The sequence below is a fragment of the Copadichromis virginalis genome, linkage group LG23 (genome assembly GCF_057382275.1).
Source record: "Copadichromis virginalis isolate Kocher_CV1m ecotype Utaka linkage group LG23, C_Virginalis_male_GT1.1, whole genome shotgun sequence".
NCBI lineage: Eukaryota > Metazoa > Chordata > Actinopteri > Cichliformes > Cichlidae > Copadichromis > Copadichromis virginalis.
The window spans coordinates 15,899,021-15,916,978 of NC_140639.1; the positions used below are offsets into that span (position 1 = coordinate 15,899,021).

The window sequence follows — 17,958 nt, forward strand, 5'->3', positions numbered from 1 at the left end:
CAGCAAGGATGGCAAAAATACAGGCTGGAGTTCTTCATTTCAGTCAGATGATCACCAACAACAGATCAGAGATGGAGTTGTGATGGAGGTAGCAATGATGAGAGTGTTGTGCATACACTTTTTGTAGATGAAGCCACTAGCTTGAGAACGCAGTAAACAGAAAGCAAAAATTCTGAGATGAACAATGAGTTAAATCAAATGAAAACATATCCATCCTTTTCCACTTATTTGGGGCCAGGTCACAGGGGCAGCAGCCTAAGCTGAGAAGACCAGACCTCCCTCTCCCCGGCCACCTCCTCCAGCTTGTCTTGGGGAACACCAAGGCATTCTCAGGCCAGCTGAGAGATATAATCTCTCCAGCGTGTCCTGGGTCTGCCTCAGGGTCTCCTCCTGGTGGGACATGCCCAGAACACCTCACCCAGGAGGCGCCCAGGAGGCATCCTTGTCAGATGCCCGAACCACCTCAACTGGCTTCTTTTGATGTGGAGGAGCAGCGGCTCCACTCTGAGCCCCTCCCAGATGGCAGAACTCCTCACCCTATCTCTGGGGGAGAAGACAGCCACCCTTTGGAGGAAGTTCTTTTCTGCCACTTGTATCCATGATCTTGTACTTTCGGTCACTACCCACAGCTTGTGACCATAGGTGAGGGACATAGATCGCTTTTACACTCAGCTCTTTGTTCACCACAATGGACCCGTACAGCGTCTGCATCACTGCAGTCGCAGCACCAATCCATCTGTCGATCTCCCGTTCCCTTCTTGCATCTGATAGAAGTTTTCGAAGAGATTAAAATGATGTACTGAGAAATGGATTTAACGCAAAGTCTGAAAATGTATTGCACAAGGTAAAATTTGAGTTGTTTTTTTTTTTTTTAACTAGCATATACAGTATTGCATCGTGGCTTAAGAGTTGGGAGTTCGCCTTGTAATCGGAAGGTTGCCGGTTCGAGCCCCGGCTGGGATAGTCTCAGTCGTTGTGTCCTTGGTTTGGGCAAGACACTTCATCTGTTGCCTACTGATGGTGGTCAGAGGGCCCGGTGGCACCAGTGTTCGGCAGCCTCGCCTCTGTCAGTGTGCCCCAGGGTGGCTGTGCCTACAATGTAGCTTGCCATCACCAGTGTTTGAATGGGTGGATGACTGAATGTGTAAAGCGCTTTGGGGTCCTTAGGGACTAGTAAAGCGCTATACAAATACAGTCCATTTACCATTTCATACTAACCAAACCAGTAAAAACACCTGAACCTGCTTCAAAATCCTCTGTAATGTTATTGCTGCGTACAGATAGGTTTATTGTACGCAGGGAAAGGGAAAAGCCCTTTTTTTGTTGCTTAGTTCAGTTTTCCACTTTTTCTTCTATTGTTTTCTAAGGGTCTGTAAGTCAAAAACGTCCTCTTTAGCTGTCTCTTCTTGTTTGTCATCCAACATGAACTGTATACAAATAATTGACACCATGTTTGTCATCTGTCGTTTCCACCTTAGTGTTTTGAAATGGGATGTGTTGACTACTGAGTTAATCTGACTCAGAAACCAGACTAGTGACTTGGTAATCACTAGGTATCCCCATTCTAAATCGTCCTCTGCTTTTTGTGTTCTCTGACTCTAATGGGACTATGATTTACATCATGTTGTGTCCAGTAAAACTCGGCCCTACTGTAGCGACTGAGAGCTTGAACTGACCTGGAAAGTCTTAAATCAAGCGTGAAGTAGGGTCATTTTCACCTAAACTATAAAATTGAACTTCCTTTTTGCCATTAGAAAAAATGTAGTTTTAAGACACATGCAGAGATGGGCAGTAACGCGTTACTGTAATCTGATTACTTTTTTCAGGTAACAAGTTTTACTATTGCAAAAACGGTAATTAGATTACCGTTACTTTCCCGTAGGAACGCTGCGTTACCGTGTTACTAAAACCGTGATTTTTTTGCGAGAATGTCTCATGACAATGACGTAAGCGAGTGCGACGTTCGTGACAACAGCTGTGTGCAGATCAACAATGGATAATATATCGAGTGCGGGAGAGAGTATGAGCATGCAACGTTTAAAGCTTGGAAGTACTGACCTTACTTTGAGTTTGATTCTATAAAAAGTGACAAAAACATTAGTGTCTGTTGTGCGTGGGAATAAAACTTCTTTTTAAAGCGAAAAAACCCCCTAAACTTCCAAGCAAGCACCGGGAGTGCGCTACCACATAATGGGAAACTCACCGAGAAACTCGCGGATTCTTCAACTGACCGCTGCGGCACACCTGCACCAGAGCACACCTCCGCCTACCCTACTCCTGCTTTACAGGTGAAAATAGAGCAACAGGACCGCTAGTCTTTGATGTTATTTATTTTCTGCTGTTTTACTTGCATCTATTTGAAAGAGTGATTGTAAACACACACAAAAAAAATATTTTATGTGCTGGAATGTGCAGAAAATAAGTTTAAATGTTAAACAAATTTCTTCAAGTCAGAAAATGTTGCATATAATTACATTTTTGCTTGATGCATAAAGTTAAAACTAATAAAACAAGTTTTAAAAAGAGACTTTTCCATTTGATTACATTTTGTATGATGGATTATGTAGAAAAAGTAGAATTGGGCTGAAAGATCTATCGCTTTATCACCTATTCAGGTTGTAAATCGTGTTTTTAAAAAGTAACTAAGTAACTAAGTAATTAATTACTTTCAAAAATAAGTAATCAGTAAAGTAACGGGATTACTTTTTTGGGGGAGTAATCGGTAATTAGTTACTGATTACTTTTTTTAAGTCACTTGACCAACACTGGACACATGGGCTTTGCTTTTCAGTAGCTGTAAACAGTTTCCACACTAATCTGTCAAGAAATGGTGCATCATCCTTCTGCTTGCCAGGATGATTACGAACAGCACTTTAGAAGCACCAAATAATGGTCACTGAGAACAAAGAAGATAATACGCCTGAAGAACAGTGTGCTCAGATAAGGTGTGCGCACATACAGATCTGATACCACTGCAAGTGCATTAATTTATTTTTTCCACTAAATGACACAATGTCCTCGTGAATGCCACTGTCATATAATCAGCAGGTTTCAATGCACCTGCTTTTTAAAACGAAAGAAGCTGTGATGTAAATGTTAACATACAGTCAAAAAGGAATGACACATATGTTCCTCCTCCACATTTTTACAGCACATTAAACATTATGTAACAATTACTGTGACACATAAAATATCATGTGAAATACTCAAAGACGACAGCTAAATACAGCTTCTAGTTGCAGACAAAGGAGGATCAGAGATGAATTACAATGTAGAATACAACACCCCATAGCTATCGTCCATGTCTTTCTATTGCTGTGCTTTATTCTGCAGCTGTTCATCAGAGTGTTACATGAACTACACCTTTGCACCTGCATGCTCAGCTGTAAAAACTCCTGTATTCCTGCAGTCTCCTTTTCACTCAGCAACAAGATTTTCAGTTTCTTCTGTTCCTTATATAAACTGCCACATATCCATACAAGCTCAAACTGAATTACTACAGTGTATTTTATTATATCTCTTTGAAAATAAATTAGTTTTTGTCTTATTTATAACTTATTGTTCTCTCCACTACTTAATCACAGTATTTGAGCCAGGACTGTGACAAGAACCACAGCTACAGCCAGGTCACAAAAAGCAGAACACTAAGTCAGAAAAAGACAAACAAAATGTGATTCAGACAAAAGTTCCAAAATAATTATAAGCAGCGGGGCATTCGTGTGTCACTGTGTCATTCCTTGAACTTCTCAAGCCACAAGAAACCAGAAGTGAGTCACTTTGTGAGCAAGATGTTGTCGGAATGATGAGGAGGAGCAGGAAGACATCTGTACTGTGGCTTTTTTTTTTAAAAATAATAAAGTATGATGTTATTTAGTCGTCATAAAACACAGATAAAAAGAAGTTGTATTTGTTCCCATCCATTGGTGAAGTGTGTAGCAGAGCATGATAATCCACTTTAAGTGTTGTAACATAACAAGTGAAGCAAGCAGCAACTGCTGGTGCTGAAAAATGAAATGTCAAAAAATTTGGGGTTATTCAGCCACTTAAGGCCGACTCCAAAAGTGAGTCAATCTCCACATTTGCTACCATTCATACATCCAAATCTGATCACTTCTGGCCTCTCAAAAAAGAGGGTAATGTCCATGAACCAGTTAGTTACCTCATAATGGCTAAAATGTCCATCTTGTACATAGAGTCTGTGGAGTGAACATACAGAACAAACAGTCAGTGAGTGAAATGTGAAACTGTTGTATAGACTTGTATATATACTATAGTCTATAGTATACTCCTCAGTAGTGTACTATACAAGTAGGTGCACATTCCAATGTTCATTATTTTGTTATATATATATATATATATATTAGGGGTGCAACGATACTCATATCAATATTGAACCGTTCGATACAGTGCTTTCGGTTCGGTACGCATATTTATCGAACAATACAAAATTTTTAATTTATTTTATCAACTTTCCTTCTGACGATGCTGTCTGTGTTGAGCGCTCAGTGGATCTGCGCTCGACAGTGCAGCCTAGGCGGAGTAGTCGAACGCACATTCACTGAGCGCAGGGCAAGCTAGGAGACAGAAGTTAAGCTCTCCTTGCAACATGGCAAATTGAACCTCCCCCACCCTCATTCAGATCTGGCATTTGGAACTAGTTTGGTTTTCATGTGACGTATGACCCTGAAGGTAAGCGCGTCATGGACAAAAGTAAAACAGTATGTTGGATGTGCCATGCAATGCTCAATTACATGGGTGGGAACTACTGCGTTAGCGCAGTTAGCTCGTTAACGTGTTGGCCATCCAGCCCCACGCACTGGGCGATCCGCGGTAGCTCGTTAACGGAGATTTGCCGTGTTGTGGCGTTAACGTCATTTCAACGAGATTAACGCTGACAGCACTAGTGGGAACACAACGAATATGACTGCACATTTACGCCGACGTCATCCTAGTGCAAAGACACGTGGAAGCCGACAAAAACAACAAGCACGCATGCTACAAACTTTACCCGAGTCATTTAGACAGCCATTAGCACATGATTCTCCTTATGGGGACCTGATATGTTTAATATGCTGCTGAGAATATAGCCCAGAAGAAGCGTATAGTATAGCTTTTATTTTGGAAAGAGACATTTCTCTGTAATAAACTCTCTTTTCCAAAGATGAGTGATTTCTCGATCAGATTATTTTTTTTATTACTTTGTTGTTTCAGCAACATTAAATTTAAAAACTGTACTTTTGAGTTAAAATATATATTTATAATTTTAATAAATGACAAATGAAAAAGGCATGAACATTTTTTTGTATCGAAAAAATATCGAACCGTGACACCAAAATGAATATATATATATATATATTAGGGGTGCAACGATACACAAAATTCACGGTTCGGTTCGGTTCGATACTTTGGTGTCACGGTTCGATATTTTTTCGATACAAAAAAATGTTCATGCCTTTTTAATTTGTCATTTATTAAAATTATAAATATATATTTTAACTCAAAAGTACAGTTTTTAAATTTAACCCTAACCCTTGTGCGCGTTTTTTATTTTGACAGCAAATGCGCACCTGCGGACCACTTATGTGCAGCCCTGGTTATTTAGCTCGTCATATTGCAGCCACAGAAATTATTTTGTCCATGAAACCATAAAGCTGCACTTTCTTTTTGCCTTATAGTCTCATTTGTCATAACTTTTCCGTTTTGTGGTAAGCTTTTCTTTGGCTGTCACTTCTTCACCCTGACCTGTCTTATTTGGCTCAGCAGAACTGAAATATAAATCCTGCTGCTTTTACACATGCACTCACATAAGCTCAGCGATTCTCTGTGCGATCAACCTCTCACATGTTTAAGCTTGCTGCGGGAGATTTCACTTGTCATGTTTGCATAGTAAGCTAACGATTAATAAGACGATGTCAGAGGAATTGGTGCGCAAATTATCATCACTCACAGATCAGTGCTGTCGCTCTCTATACACAGTTCGCAAGATTGCAAAGTGAAAGCAAAAAAACAAGCGCAAATTCAAACGCGATTTCAATATGTCACATATTGACAGTGGCTCACCGATGCCAATGACATAATTACCCAGCTACATTTCTGAAAGAATGCAAAAGCATTGACATATATTTTTCCTTCCTACAATAGCCCGACGGGCAGAGTAGCCCGTCTGAAAAAAATCGCTAGCCCCAGGACGTCGGGCTAGCGATATTGCAAGCCCTGTATCTGATTGAGAAATCACTCATCTTTGGAAAAGAGAGTTTATTACAGAGAAATGTCTCTTTCCAAAATAAAAGCTATACTATCCGCTTCTTCTGGGCTATATTCTCAGCCGCATAAGGAGAATCATGTGCTAACAGCTGTCTAAATGACTCGGCTAAAGTTAGTAGCATGCTTGTTGTTTTTGTCTTTGCACTAGGATGATGTCGGTGTAAATGTGCAGTCATATTCGTTGTGTTCCCACTAGTGCTTTCAGGTTAATCTCGTTGAAATGACCTTAACGCCACAACACGGCAAATCTCCGTTAACGAGCTACCGCCGATCGCCCCGTGCATGGGGCTAGACGGCCAACACGTTAACGAGCTAACTGCGCTAACACACTAGTTCCCACCCATGTAATTGAGCATTGCATGGCACATCCAACATACTGTTTTACTTTAGTCCATGACTCGCTTACCTTCAGGGTCATACGTCACATGAAAACCAAAATAATTCCAAACGCCAGATCTGAATGAGGGTGGGGGAGGTCCATGTTGCAACTTCTGTCTTGCTAGCTTGCCCTGTGCTCTTCCTTCTGACGATGCTGTCTGTGTGGAGCGCTCAGTGGATCTGCGCTCGACAGTGCAGCCTAGGCGGAGTAGTCGAACGCAGATTCACTGAGCGCTCCACACAGACAGCATCGTCAGAAGGAAAGTTGATAAAATAAATTACAAATGTTGTATTGTTCGATACATATGCGTACCGAACCGAAAGCACTGTATCGAACGGTTCAATATCGATACGAATATCGTTGCACCCCTAATATATATATATATATATATATATATATATATATATATATATATATATATATATATATATTAGGGGTGCAACGATACACAAAATTCACGGTTCGGTTCGATACTTTGGTGTCACGGTTCGATATTTTTTCGATACAAAAAAAATGTTCATGCCTTTTTAATTTGTCATTTATTAAAATTATAAATATATATTTTAACTCAAAAGTACAGTTTTTAAATTTAACCCTAACCCTTGTGCGTGTTTTTTATTTTGACAGCGAATGCGCACCTGCGGACCACTTATGTGCAACCCTGGTTATTTAGCTCATCATATTGCAGCCACAGAAATTCTTTTGTCCATGAAACCATAAAGCTGCACTTTCTTTTTGCCTTATAGTCTGATTTGTCATAACTTCTCCGTTTTGTGGTAAGCTTTTCTTTGGCTGTCACTTCTTCACCCTGACCTGTCTTATTTGGCTCAGCAGAACTTCAGGGTCATACGTCACATGAAAACCAAAATAATTCCAAACACCAGATCTGAATGAGGGTGGGGGAGGTCCATGTTACAAGGAGAGCTTAACTTCTGTCTCGCTAGCTTGCCCTGCGCTCTTCCTTCTGACGATGCTGTCTGTGTTGAGCACTCAGTGAATCTGCGTTCGACTACTCCGCCTAGGCTGCACTGTCGACCCTAGGCGGAGTAGTCGAACGCAGATTCACTGAGCGCTCAACACAGACAGCATCGTCAGAAGGAAAGTTGATAAAATAAATTACAAATTTTGTATTGTTCGATACATATGCGTACCGAACCGAAAGCACTGTATCGAACGGTTCAATATCGATACGAATATCGTTGCACCCCTAATATATATATATATATATATATATATATATATATATATACATACACTTTAAGTGTTGTATTTTGCATAGTACAATGCAAAATACATTCAATACAATACAATGCATCACATGAACATTATCAAGCCGTCCTAAAGGAACTTCCACATTTTCTGACCTCTTGTTGTTTTCATTCACATCCTGTTACAAATCATCCTGAGCCATCTCAGTTGGATTTCAGTGATTGTGGATGTCAGGTAATCTAGTGCAGTGCTCCATCACTCTGATTCTCTGTCAAACAGCCCTTACAGACCCTGCAGGTGTGCTTTGACTCACTGATGAAGGGCCCACGAACTTTAAATGGAATGGCATATCGCTGCAAGGTGCTCTGGTAGTCCTGCCGGTCATGTGTTTTTCTGAAATCGGGAAAGAAATTTAACAATGTCTCCCCGCCCCATAGCTCGCACATGTTGTGAAACTCAATCTGCTAGTTGTTCACAGCACTGAACAAGTGAACTTCCGCTTGCACTCCTTCACACAGCCACTGTGCTGCTCCTTTTTCTAATTATTGATTACAGTGAATTACTACAGCCCATAGAACCTGCTAGAATGAGGAGGGGGGTGAAACTGTATATGGGACTGATAACTAGAGATGGACCGATCCGATATTACGTATCGGTATCGGTCCGATACTGACCTAAATTACTGGATCGGATATCGGAGAAAAATAAAAAATGTAATCCGATCCATTAAATATCACGAAAGCACCTCACAAAACTTGCAACAGGCCGTAACTCACCTCAGAACGTTAGCACGTCGGAGCAGTATGCATCACGTGATAGAGCGGCTGTGGCATGCGGGACCTGTCGGTGGTCTGGATAGCATGTGGAGCTTCGCTAGCAACCCGGCATTTCATCTCCGACAAAGTTATCCCCGAGAGAAGTAAAGCAAGTGTGTAAGTCCATCTCTGAATGTTTGTAAAGCATTCCTGCATTAAGCTTAACAAGCGACTGCCTCTCCTGCTGCTACTTCAATCGTGAAACTGCTTAACGATCAGCTGATCGGCTTTTCTGTCGCGAGTCCGTGACTCTAGTTTGCTTTTGGCCCACTTTGCACCAGAAAGAGGAAACCAGCGGCTGAACAACAGCAGCACGTTTAAGCTTGATCAGCTGTTGTTAGAATTTATTTAATATTACTTTCTACTCCAGGATCTTTTTCTATGTAGCTGACGTAACTGTGCAGGGGCGGATCTAGCAAAGTTTAGCCAGGGGGGCCGATAGGGCATGAACAGGGAAAAGGGGGCACAAAGACATACTTTTCTTTCTTACTCTCATTTAAAATGTCGAGCTTTTAATAAATAATTATCTGACACCCAAAGTTTTAATTTGATGTAAAATGAATAGAAGTCAATTACTGTATATAGTGACTATTAAGTCTAATATATATACCAGTGGCGGCTGGCCCATAGGGGGCGCTCGGGCTCCGCCCCCCCAAATGTGGAGGAGTAAAAATATATATTTTTAAAAAATTCATCAATGATAGTTTTACTATGTGTGTGCCCATATACAGCCAGGCGTATTTTAACATTTTCACCAGCTGACTCATTAAAGTTCAACCAACAAACGGTGTTTTTCTTCTTCTGGGGCGCTCGTCAAAGCGCCCTTGATATGCAGCGAAATAGCCTATCATTAAATGGTTGCCAGGGGAAAATAATAAATATTTGACCTATCAGCGTCGCTGAATTAAATGGTTTGGGGGCGCTTAAAATTGCGCCCCTGCAGAAAACGCGCGAAGATTTGCTGTTCTAGAATTTTACCTCAGTCAGTAGCCTAAGTGAGCTATAAGGTCAGAGAGAGACGATGGCAGCGGTATTGTTAACGGTTGAGGCACAGCCTCCCCCAAATTCGGTTAGATCGCTTCTAACCTACCCTTTTGCCAGAAGGACAATGGCAGAAAAACTGCAAGTTAAAGAGTTGGGACCTGACAAGCCCGAAATTCAACTAACCCAGGCAACGAAGGAGAAGTCAAAAGCATACAACAGGACTTTTTGTCGGAGTTGGTTCCAGCGCAAGTCGTGGCTGACAGGCTGTGGAACAGCTAATGCACTTTTTTGTTTCCCGTGCATACTGTTCAAAAGTGACAAGTGTGATTTGACGTGGACACAATCTGGACAAACCGACTTAAAGCACCTCTCCGAACGAATCAAGAAACATGAAAGCTCACGAGTTCATATGGACAACAGTGTAAAGCTAGCTGTGCTAGGGAAAACTAGCATAGCGGCGCAGCTAGATGATGGACATCGGATTGCTTTAAGAAGGCACAACGAAGAGGTAGATAAAAACCGTCATATTTTATCTAAAATCATCGATTGTATTAAGTTTTGTGGTGCTTTTGAGCTAGCAATGCGGGGACATGATGAAAGTGATTCCTCAGACAATCCAGGGATTTTTAGAGGTTTAGTCGACTTGATGGCATCAATTGATCACGACTTGAGGCAACACCTTGAAAATGCTACTGTATTTAAAGGCACCTCGAAAACAGTCCAGAACGAGATCCTGGATTGCATGTTGGCAGTTCTGAGAGAAAGGATCGTGGAAGAAGTAAAGGCAGCGAAGTTTTTAGCCATTCAAGCTGATGAAACCACTGACATTTCTACACACTGTCAGTTAGTCATGGTGCTAAGATACATTGACCAACGAAACCGTATTCAAGAGCGTTTTTTTGAATTCATCAAGCTACCCAATGCTTGTGCAGATGCAATAGCCAGTGCCTTATCGGAGAGGCTGCGCTTCATCCTCCCCCAGGGACAAGAGAGAAAGTTGATCGCCCAGGCCTACGATGGGGCCGCTGTAATGAGGGGTACCACTGGAGGAGTGCAGCGTAAGATACAGGACATTTATGCTAACGCTCACTACGTACATTGTTATGCCCATCAGTTAAACCTGGTAATGCAACAAGCAACCTCCCACATCCCTCAAATCAGTCACTTTTTTTCCGACATAGCAGGATTCGCTTCTTTTTTTACTAAATCGAGCAAGAGGACTGCAGTGCTTGACGAGGTGGTGGCGCACCGACTTCCAAGTGCATCGGCAACCCGTTGGAACTTCAACAGTCGTGCTGTGAATACAGTGTATGAACATAAAGACGATCTGGTGAGGTGTTTTCAGACCATCCGTAACAGTGAAGGATTTGATGCCCCTACAAAGAGAGATGCCGGTGGTTTCGTGAGAATGCTGGAAGACGAAGCTTTCTGTTTTTTCCTGGCCTTGTTTCACAAGATAATGCCACATGTAGACATGCTGTATAACCACCTACAGAAGAGAAACATCGATTCTGTCACCATCGCAGGGATCACCCAGACATTCATCAGCCGCATGCAGGCTATCAGGTAGGCATAAAAGCATAAATATGTAACCTAGAATAAATGTTAATTATCTATGCATAGATTCTATCAAATTCTCTGCATATATTCTGTGTTCTGTGACTTAAATGTTTAATGGAATTCAGATAATTTTGATTTATATCAGCCTTTGAAGTAATTTTATGAAAAATATTTGATTAAGTATATTTGATGAAGTATATTCCCAGTAATGATTTGATGTAGCCTATACCATAGGCTATTTCCTGAAATTATGGCCAGGGCCTTTATTTACTTGCACTGGTTTTCCCCCAGCCATTAAACCAGGTCCGGTTATTAATTAAATCCGGTAATTCCCGGTAATTAGAACACAACCTTTGTTTGGTTTGTGTTTGGTTAATATATCCCTATTCAGTTTTCAGAAGCCATTAATGAAACTTATGTATTGGATCAGGGAGGCACTTCCTAATCTGGTTGTGGATGAGGAGTACAGGGGACCTGTTCAAGACCCACCCACAAAGAGACGGAGAACATTGGGGGAAGACAGGCAACACCATTTGGCACTGGAGGTAAGCACTAGCTGCTTGGTCTGATTTAAATCGGATCATCAGATAAAATCTAATGACGATGCTGTCAGATGTCATTTGATATAGTGGTCATGACTGTTTTGTTTTGTTATGGACAGATTTTTTTTTTCAGAATAATGATTAACATGAGACATGTGCCAAAGTCTTACCACTGAATCTAACTCTTACCAATTATATATTATTGGATAGGTGTGCGACACCATTATGAGCCATGCCAAGGAGAGGTTTTCTTTCACCAAGCACCTTGTCAGCGCCACTCTGTTGCAAGGAGACTTGTTCCAACAACACAGCAAAAATTTTCCAGATGCAGCACTACAAACCACAGTGGAAGCCTATCCCTCATTGGACAAAGCCAGACTTAAAACAGAACTGTCCCTGATCTACGACAACGAGGAGTTTCAGAGTTGTAGTGGTGCGCTGGCGCTCTATCAGGTTCTGATGGAAAACAACCTTCAAGACACATTCACCGAAACTGTAAGTCTTCTTAACATCCTCATCACCACACCAATGACAACATCAGAATCGGAGAGGTGTTTCTCTACTTTAAAGAGGATAAAAACTTTCCTGAGAAACAATATGGCTCAGGATCGGCTCAACGCTCTGGCTATGCTGTCCATAGAGAAAAAACTCACACAAGAACTTCCTGATTTCAACACCAGGGTCATCGAGAAATTTGCCACTCAGAAAGACAGACGAGCAAAGTTCTTGTACAAATAAGAACCCTTAACCATATTTACTCTCTTTCTCCATCCCTCTCTCTTTCTCTCTTTAGCCCACCCCCCCAATCAGTTTACAGTTGTTGTTTTCAATAGTTATTTTTCATTCATTCATTCAAAAAAAAAAAATCTGTTCATGTTCATTTTTACAAATCTATACAAATGGCCAGAATATGGTTGTTCATTTTTACAAATCTATACAAATGGCCAGAATATGGTTGTTCATTTTAAATTTAAATTAAAATTGTGTTGTTTGATGTACTCATTAAATGGGTCATTTTAGTCGATATCATAAAAATTGCCCCCCCTGAGATTTTTTTCAGGAGCCGCCACTGATATATACCCTAGTAAGCTATAGTACTTTTTACTTTGGGATGGTACCATCTGTGCAGTCTGCAATTTTGTTGAAGAAAGATGTTGAATCTATTTAATATTTCTTGAAAAATAATTGATTTCTGTGCATTTTTTTCACACTTCATCAAATTAAGGTTGATTACGTCGATTAAGCATCATGAGGTGGAGCGTGAGGGGTGGTTCCCTATTTTTTATTTATTTATTTTTGTTGTTGCTGGGAGTTGGAACCCTATTAGTTAGGTTGCTTAATATTTACGCTAAGTACTCTTTAAAATACCAGAATAGTGAGGATGGTGTAGGTTTAAGTTTATTAGATTGATCAGTATTGCTGAACTATGAAATATTTTTTTTGTATACAGGTATAACAGAATAGCTTTAGTGTAGTTGTTGTTTTAAACTTGAGTATGAACTTGCAGACTTGCAAAATGCAGCAAGATATTTTAAAAAACAGTTTTGTTGATTAAAAAACACTATATCGGATTCATATCGGTATCGGCAGATATCCAAATTTATGATATCGGTATCGGTATCGGACATAAAAAAGTGGTATCGTGCCATCTCTACTGATAACTACTGATAGTTGAAGTGGTTCAGGTCATTGTCCACTTTTAAAATGAACAATGATCCCACTGATGAGAGCAAAACCACTGGTGGTCAGGTGTGAACAACCGTGGGGATACTATGAAGGGAAACTAAGTTGAGTGAGCATGATTTTGAGGGGAGAAATACACAAAGAAGAGTTTTCTGATGTTATTTGGTGAACTTAATTAACTAAAGTTTGTCTTGAACACTGTTTTATGAGGAGAATAATAAAAAAAATTCAGAATTTATCAAATCTAAATGTAACAACATAGTCTTTGTGGAAGGAAGGTCAGAATAAATTAAAATCCCCTTTGAAGGTGAAAAATGTAAATATTGCAACATTTTCTCAAAGAAAGCCCTCACTGAGTTTTGTAGTCCCTCATTGCTTGATACTGCGCACAATAAACCAGTTCGAAGTTCAAAGTCAAACCCATCTAATGACTGCCATGAAGAGAAAGGCAAGGAAAAGAACTCTATGAATGCTTGAAAATAAGTGAAACATGCTCTAAGCCTGCAGCATGTATCCTCATTTACGTTATAACAAAATTCTCTTTCTTTTATTTTTATAACAGTGAATTTCTTTAACATCAAAACACCAAACACCATCAAGCTTATCCACTTCGACTGTGTCAGCACATGGATGCAAAATTTTGCCCTTTAGGTATGGTGCCCCCATCAGGATGATCAGTGTTATGAATACTGCCACAAAATGTTATCCGACCCTCTCACTGATTTGCTCTCTATATGGTAACGTTATTAATTCATTAAGTACTTTATTCACATTTCCATGACTTATGTAAACGTTCCTGCATGATAACCAGTTTTAGGATTTTGAGGTGAGCGTTACTGATTTGAACTAAACAGTGTAGGAAACTGAATATTTTTATACGCTACTGAGGTCTCATCTATTCACAAAGGTTATTTGAAGACTGAGGACGTGATGTTATGTCAAAGACTATAATTATGCTGTTTGCCTACTCTTACACAATAATTTTCCATGAGCTAAAGCATGAAAATGCAAACTGAAACCAAGTTTGAAACAAAATGATGGTATAATACTAGCAGACTGTTGCACAGAGTGCTGTGGCAGGGTCAGAGTAGCTGACTAGTTTACATACATAAAGCCAAATGCACAACAAAAATAAATAAAGAAAATGTCATCATTGCTTAAAAGCCTTGGCTTTTCTCTGAACCTTTACCATTAGCACTGGCAGTACATCATATTTTGATCCAATGCTTTATGCGCCTGGGTCCTCGTGACATAAGACCAATCAATGCCCTTTCAAACGTATTTTAGACATCAGAGCTTGGATGTAGTGAAATTCTCAGATAAAGCAGAACAGCGGCAAAATTTTATTTACAGGTTCACAACAGACTAGAGAGCACTATTTACACAGTCGATGTCCTTTGTTAGTTGGTTGGCTGCCAATTGATTTTAAAGTTCTTTCACTTATTTTTAAACCCTGAGACGATCTAGTCTTTCACCGTCTTTCATTACCTTGTCTGGCATGTTTCAAATCAACTTTGCAGTCATTCACAAGTGTAGAACAAGAAGCTGAGGTAGCTTTTACCCTCTGAGAGGTACAAGCTGTCTACAAGCTGCAAGTGCTGATATCATTCAAATTAAAATGTATTTTTGTTTTTTATTTATTAACCATTGTCTTTGATAATGACTGATTGTTGTTAGTTTAGTTCATGCCGTTCCTTTTTACTTTACATATTTTAGTCTTGTGGGGGTTCTCTTGCAGTTAGTTGCAGCCCTTGTTTGTACTATAATGGACCTTTGGGAAGCTGTACACTTCTCCTGTTCGAAACAAGTAGCTTCAGCTCATTTTTCTTTATGACACCTCTCCTTTTAGTTCAGCTTTCTTCTGATTGGCTGCCTCTTGAAAACAAAAGACTTAAACGCTAGGAAACTGGGCTGCTGTGTGCCAAGAGTAGCAAAAAAACCAAACCCATTTTGGCTCAAAGGCATTACTTGTACATGTGCTGACTCATTATTTAAAACTCTTAAAGCTAATTATCACACTATGTCAGTAAAAGAAAATATAGAAAAATCCATAAAGTTTGACCAGTTGATCGAGTTAAAAGTCATTTAATGAGTGTTTCACTGAGATTGTTACTTCAGAGGAGCATATATTCAGGAATGCAGTGCTCTTGAATTTGACAGGATCTTTCCTTTTATTTAGGTCCAAAAAAATCTTAAGAGATCTTCTATTGTAATGTAGGCTAGACACATTTGTATAACAACTCTCATCAAAACAGTCTCTTAGCCTCTTTCTGTCATCCAGTTGCAAGGAATCGTGATTTTTGACCGTGCTTTAAAATTTAATAAACAGATTAGCTCTGTAGTTAAGACAAACTTCTTTCAACTAAGGCTCCTCACTAAGGTCAGAGCCTTCCTCCTACCACATGACTTTGAGAGTAATACACACTTTTATTTCCTCTCGTTTAGACTATTGCATGTCTTTATAAGTTGGCTGTGATCTAATATGACACCTGCAAGCTGTTCAAAATGCTTCAAAATTCTTTGTTCACAGTTTTGCTTTTTGTTAGGTTCAGATTTTTTCAGTAGTTCTATAGTATTCTTTGCCCTCTGTTCAGTTTGAGCATTATCCTGTATGTAAATTTGATGTTTCAGCATTTCCTTATTTGGTATCAGCGTGGCCGTGGCTCAGAAGGTAGAGTCACTAGTCAGAAGGTTAGTGGTTCTATGCCAGTCTGTTCCAGTCTGTACCTACCACAGGTGTTGCTCAAGTATCCTCGAGCACTGAATGCCTAGTTTCTCATCACAGTGGTAATGTTAGATAGAAAGCACTTGGGAATGGAAGAAAGTATTTGTATGAGTGAAAATGGCTTTTAGTATGAATCACTTTGGGTGCTCAAGCAGAGAAGAAATGTGATATAAAAGAAGCAATCAGTATTATCAATCATTTCTCTTTGAATTTTATGTGTTTTGCTTCCTGTCCCATTGTTTAGATCAGCCATCCCCAAAGTCAAGAGTGCTGTGGGCCACTCAAGAACCAGAAAGTCCCAAGCGGCCCACCCAGTCTTAAATCTTCACTCTAATTAAAAGACAAGTGAAACTGATGTTTTCCCTTTTTTATTCAAAAAACATAAACAACACAGGCTGTTGGCTATAAATTGCTAATGCTACCCAGGCCACTATGTGACCCATCTGTTACTACACACAAACCTCAATATAACAGCAGCAAATTTAGAATCGGAGTAATGAGTAATATCACAAATTTTAACAGTTTTTGTTTAAGTTTTATATCAATCAATACATATATTAATAGTAGATAAATATCTCACTGTACGTACATGTGAGTCATTTTAAACTGAATTCCTGTTAGTACTGTGGCCCACCTACAGTAACTTCGCAGCCCACCAGGGGGCTCACTCTTTTGCAAACAAGTGGTCTTGATTAAATGCAGCTGTGTCTCCTTACCCTGCTGTCTCTATTTCCCTGATTACTCTCATATGTATAAATCATCCTGTTCTTCTCCTCACTCCTGTTAGCTTTTTGTTAAGCCCTCTTTTGTGTTTGTTAAATGATTAAGAACTTAGTTGGATTTAGTTTGTCTTTATCCTTACGGACTCCTCATAGTAGATTTCATATCAATCTTAAAAAGATGTGCTTTTTCTGTCCTCCTGCTTCTTCTTTTTTAGTTTTATATCTGGATTTAATTCCATGCACATCTTAACAAGTAGAAACAGAGACCTGTCTCTGTTGTGATAAAGAGTGAACCTTGCTGTTTTGGAGCATGTTTTTAAAGTTAGTTTTCTTCCAGTATTTGTCTCTTAATTCTGAACAATCTGTCTGTACCTACCACAGAGAAAAGCCCCCATAACACATGCTGCCAGTATGCTGTGCTTGACGCGCATAGTTCTTTGTGTGTGTGTCTGTGTTTTGAGTCCTTGAAATAATGTTTGGCAGACTTTGAGTGGGTTTTATATACTTTTTCTTGTCAACCTTCTGTCTGCCCATTAATTGATAAGTGCAGCTGAGTTGGTCGCCCATACAACAGGTTCTCCCTACAGAGATCTTCAATAACTGCTGGGTTCATAGAAAAGACTCAACACAAAAGATGGATTTAGAAATTCTGTTTAAAAATAAAGCCAATGGAGAAGTTTCATAAAACTGCAGTCTTTCTAATGGCAGAGTGGATGAGTCCTCTCCCAAAATCAGTTGGATTGTATAAAAGTCTGAGGGTAAAACAAATAAATGCACCTCTTGACCATGTTCGTGACTTTCCAATCATTTTGAAGGCAAACGCCTCAAGATAATGTCAGTTTTACTGTATTAAAGGTTTATCACAGGAGTGTTCATTTAGCATTTGGTCACTAATGTTAAAAAAACAAACAAAAAATGTTGATCACAAAAATATGAAGCTTACATAAAGTTCTATTCCTATAATTTTTCCAAAACACTGTCCAATGGTCTGGTAACTCATCTAGAAGTGTACCTATAAAATATTATTTCCTAGATCTGATACCAGGCTTCAGGAAATTGTACAAATAAACTTTAC

At 39.7% G+C, this 17,958-nt stretch overlaps 1 protein-coding gene across 2 annotated transcripts; it reads left to right on the forward strand.

Moving 5' to 3' along the window:
• The first annotated feature begins 9,285 nt into the window (after positions 1–9,285).
• Positions 9,286–12,816, forward strand: LOC146680530 (zinc finger MYM-type protein 1-like). 2 transcript variants are annotated; one of them, XM_085449136.1, is made up of 3 exons: positions 9,286–11,217; positions 11,642–11,756; positions 11,964–12,816. In XM_085449136.1, exons 1-3 carry the CDS (start codon positions 9,689–9,691, stop codon positions 12,489–12,491), a joined length of 2,172 nt encoding a protein of 723 aa, XP_085305262.1. In that variant the 5' UTR covers positions 9,286–9,688; the 3' UTR covers positions 12,492–12,816. The 2 variants fall into 2 exon arrangements, 1 of the variants encoding a protein (XP_085305262.1); XR_014918140.1 differs by having other exon boundaries at positions 9,286–11,756.
• The last annotated feature ends 5,142 nt before the right edge of the window (positions 12,817–17,958 follow it).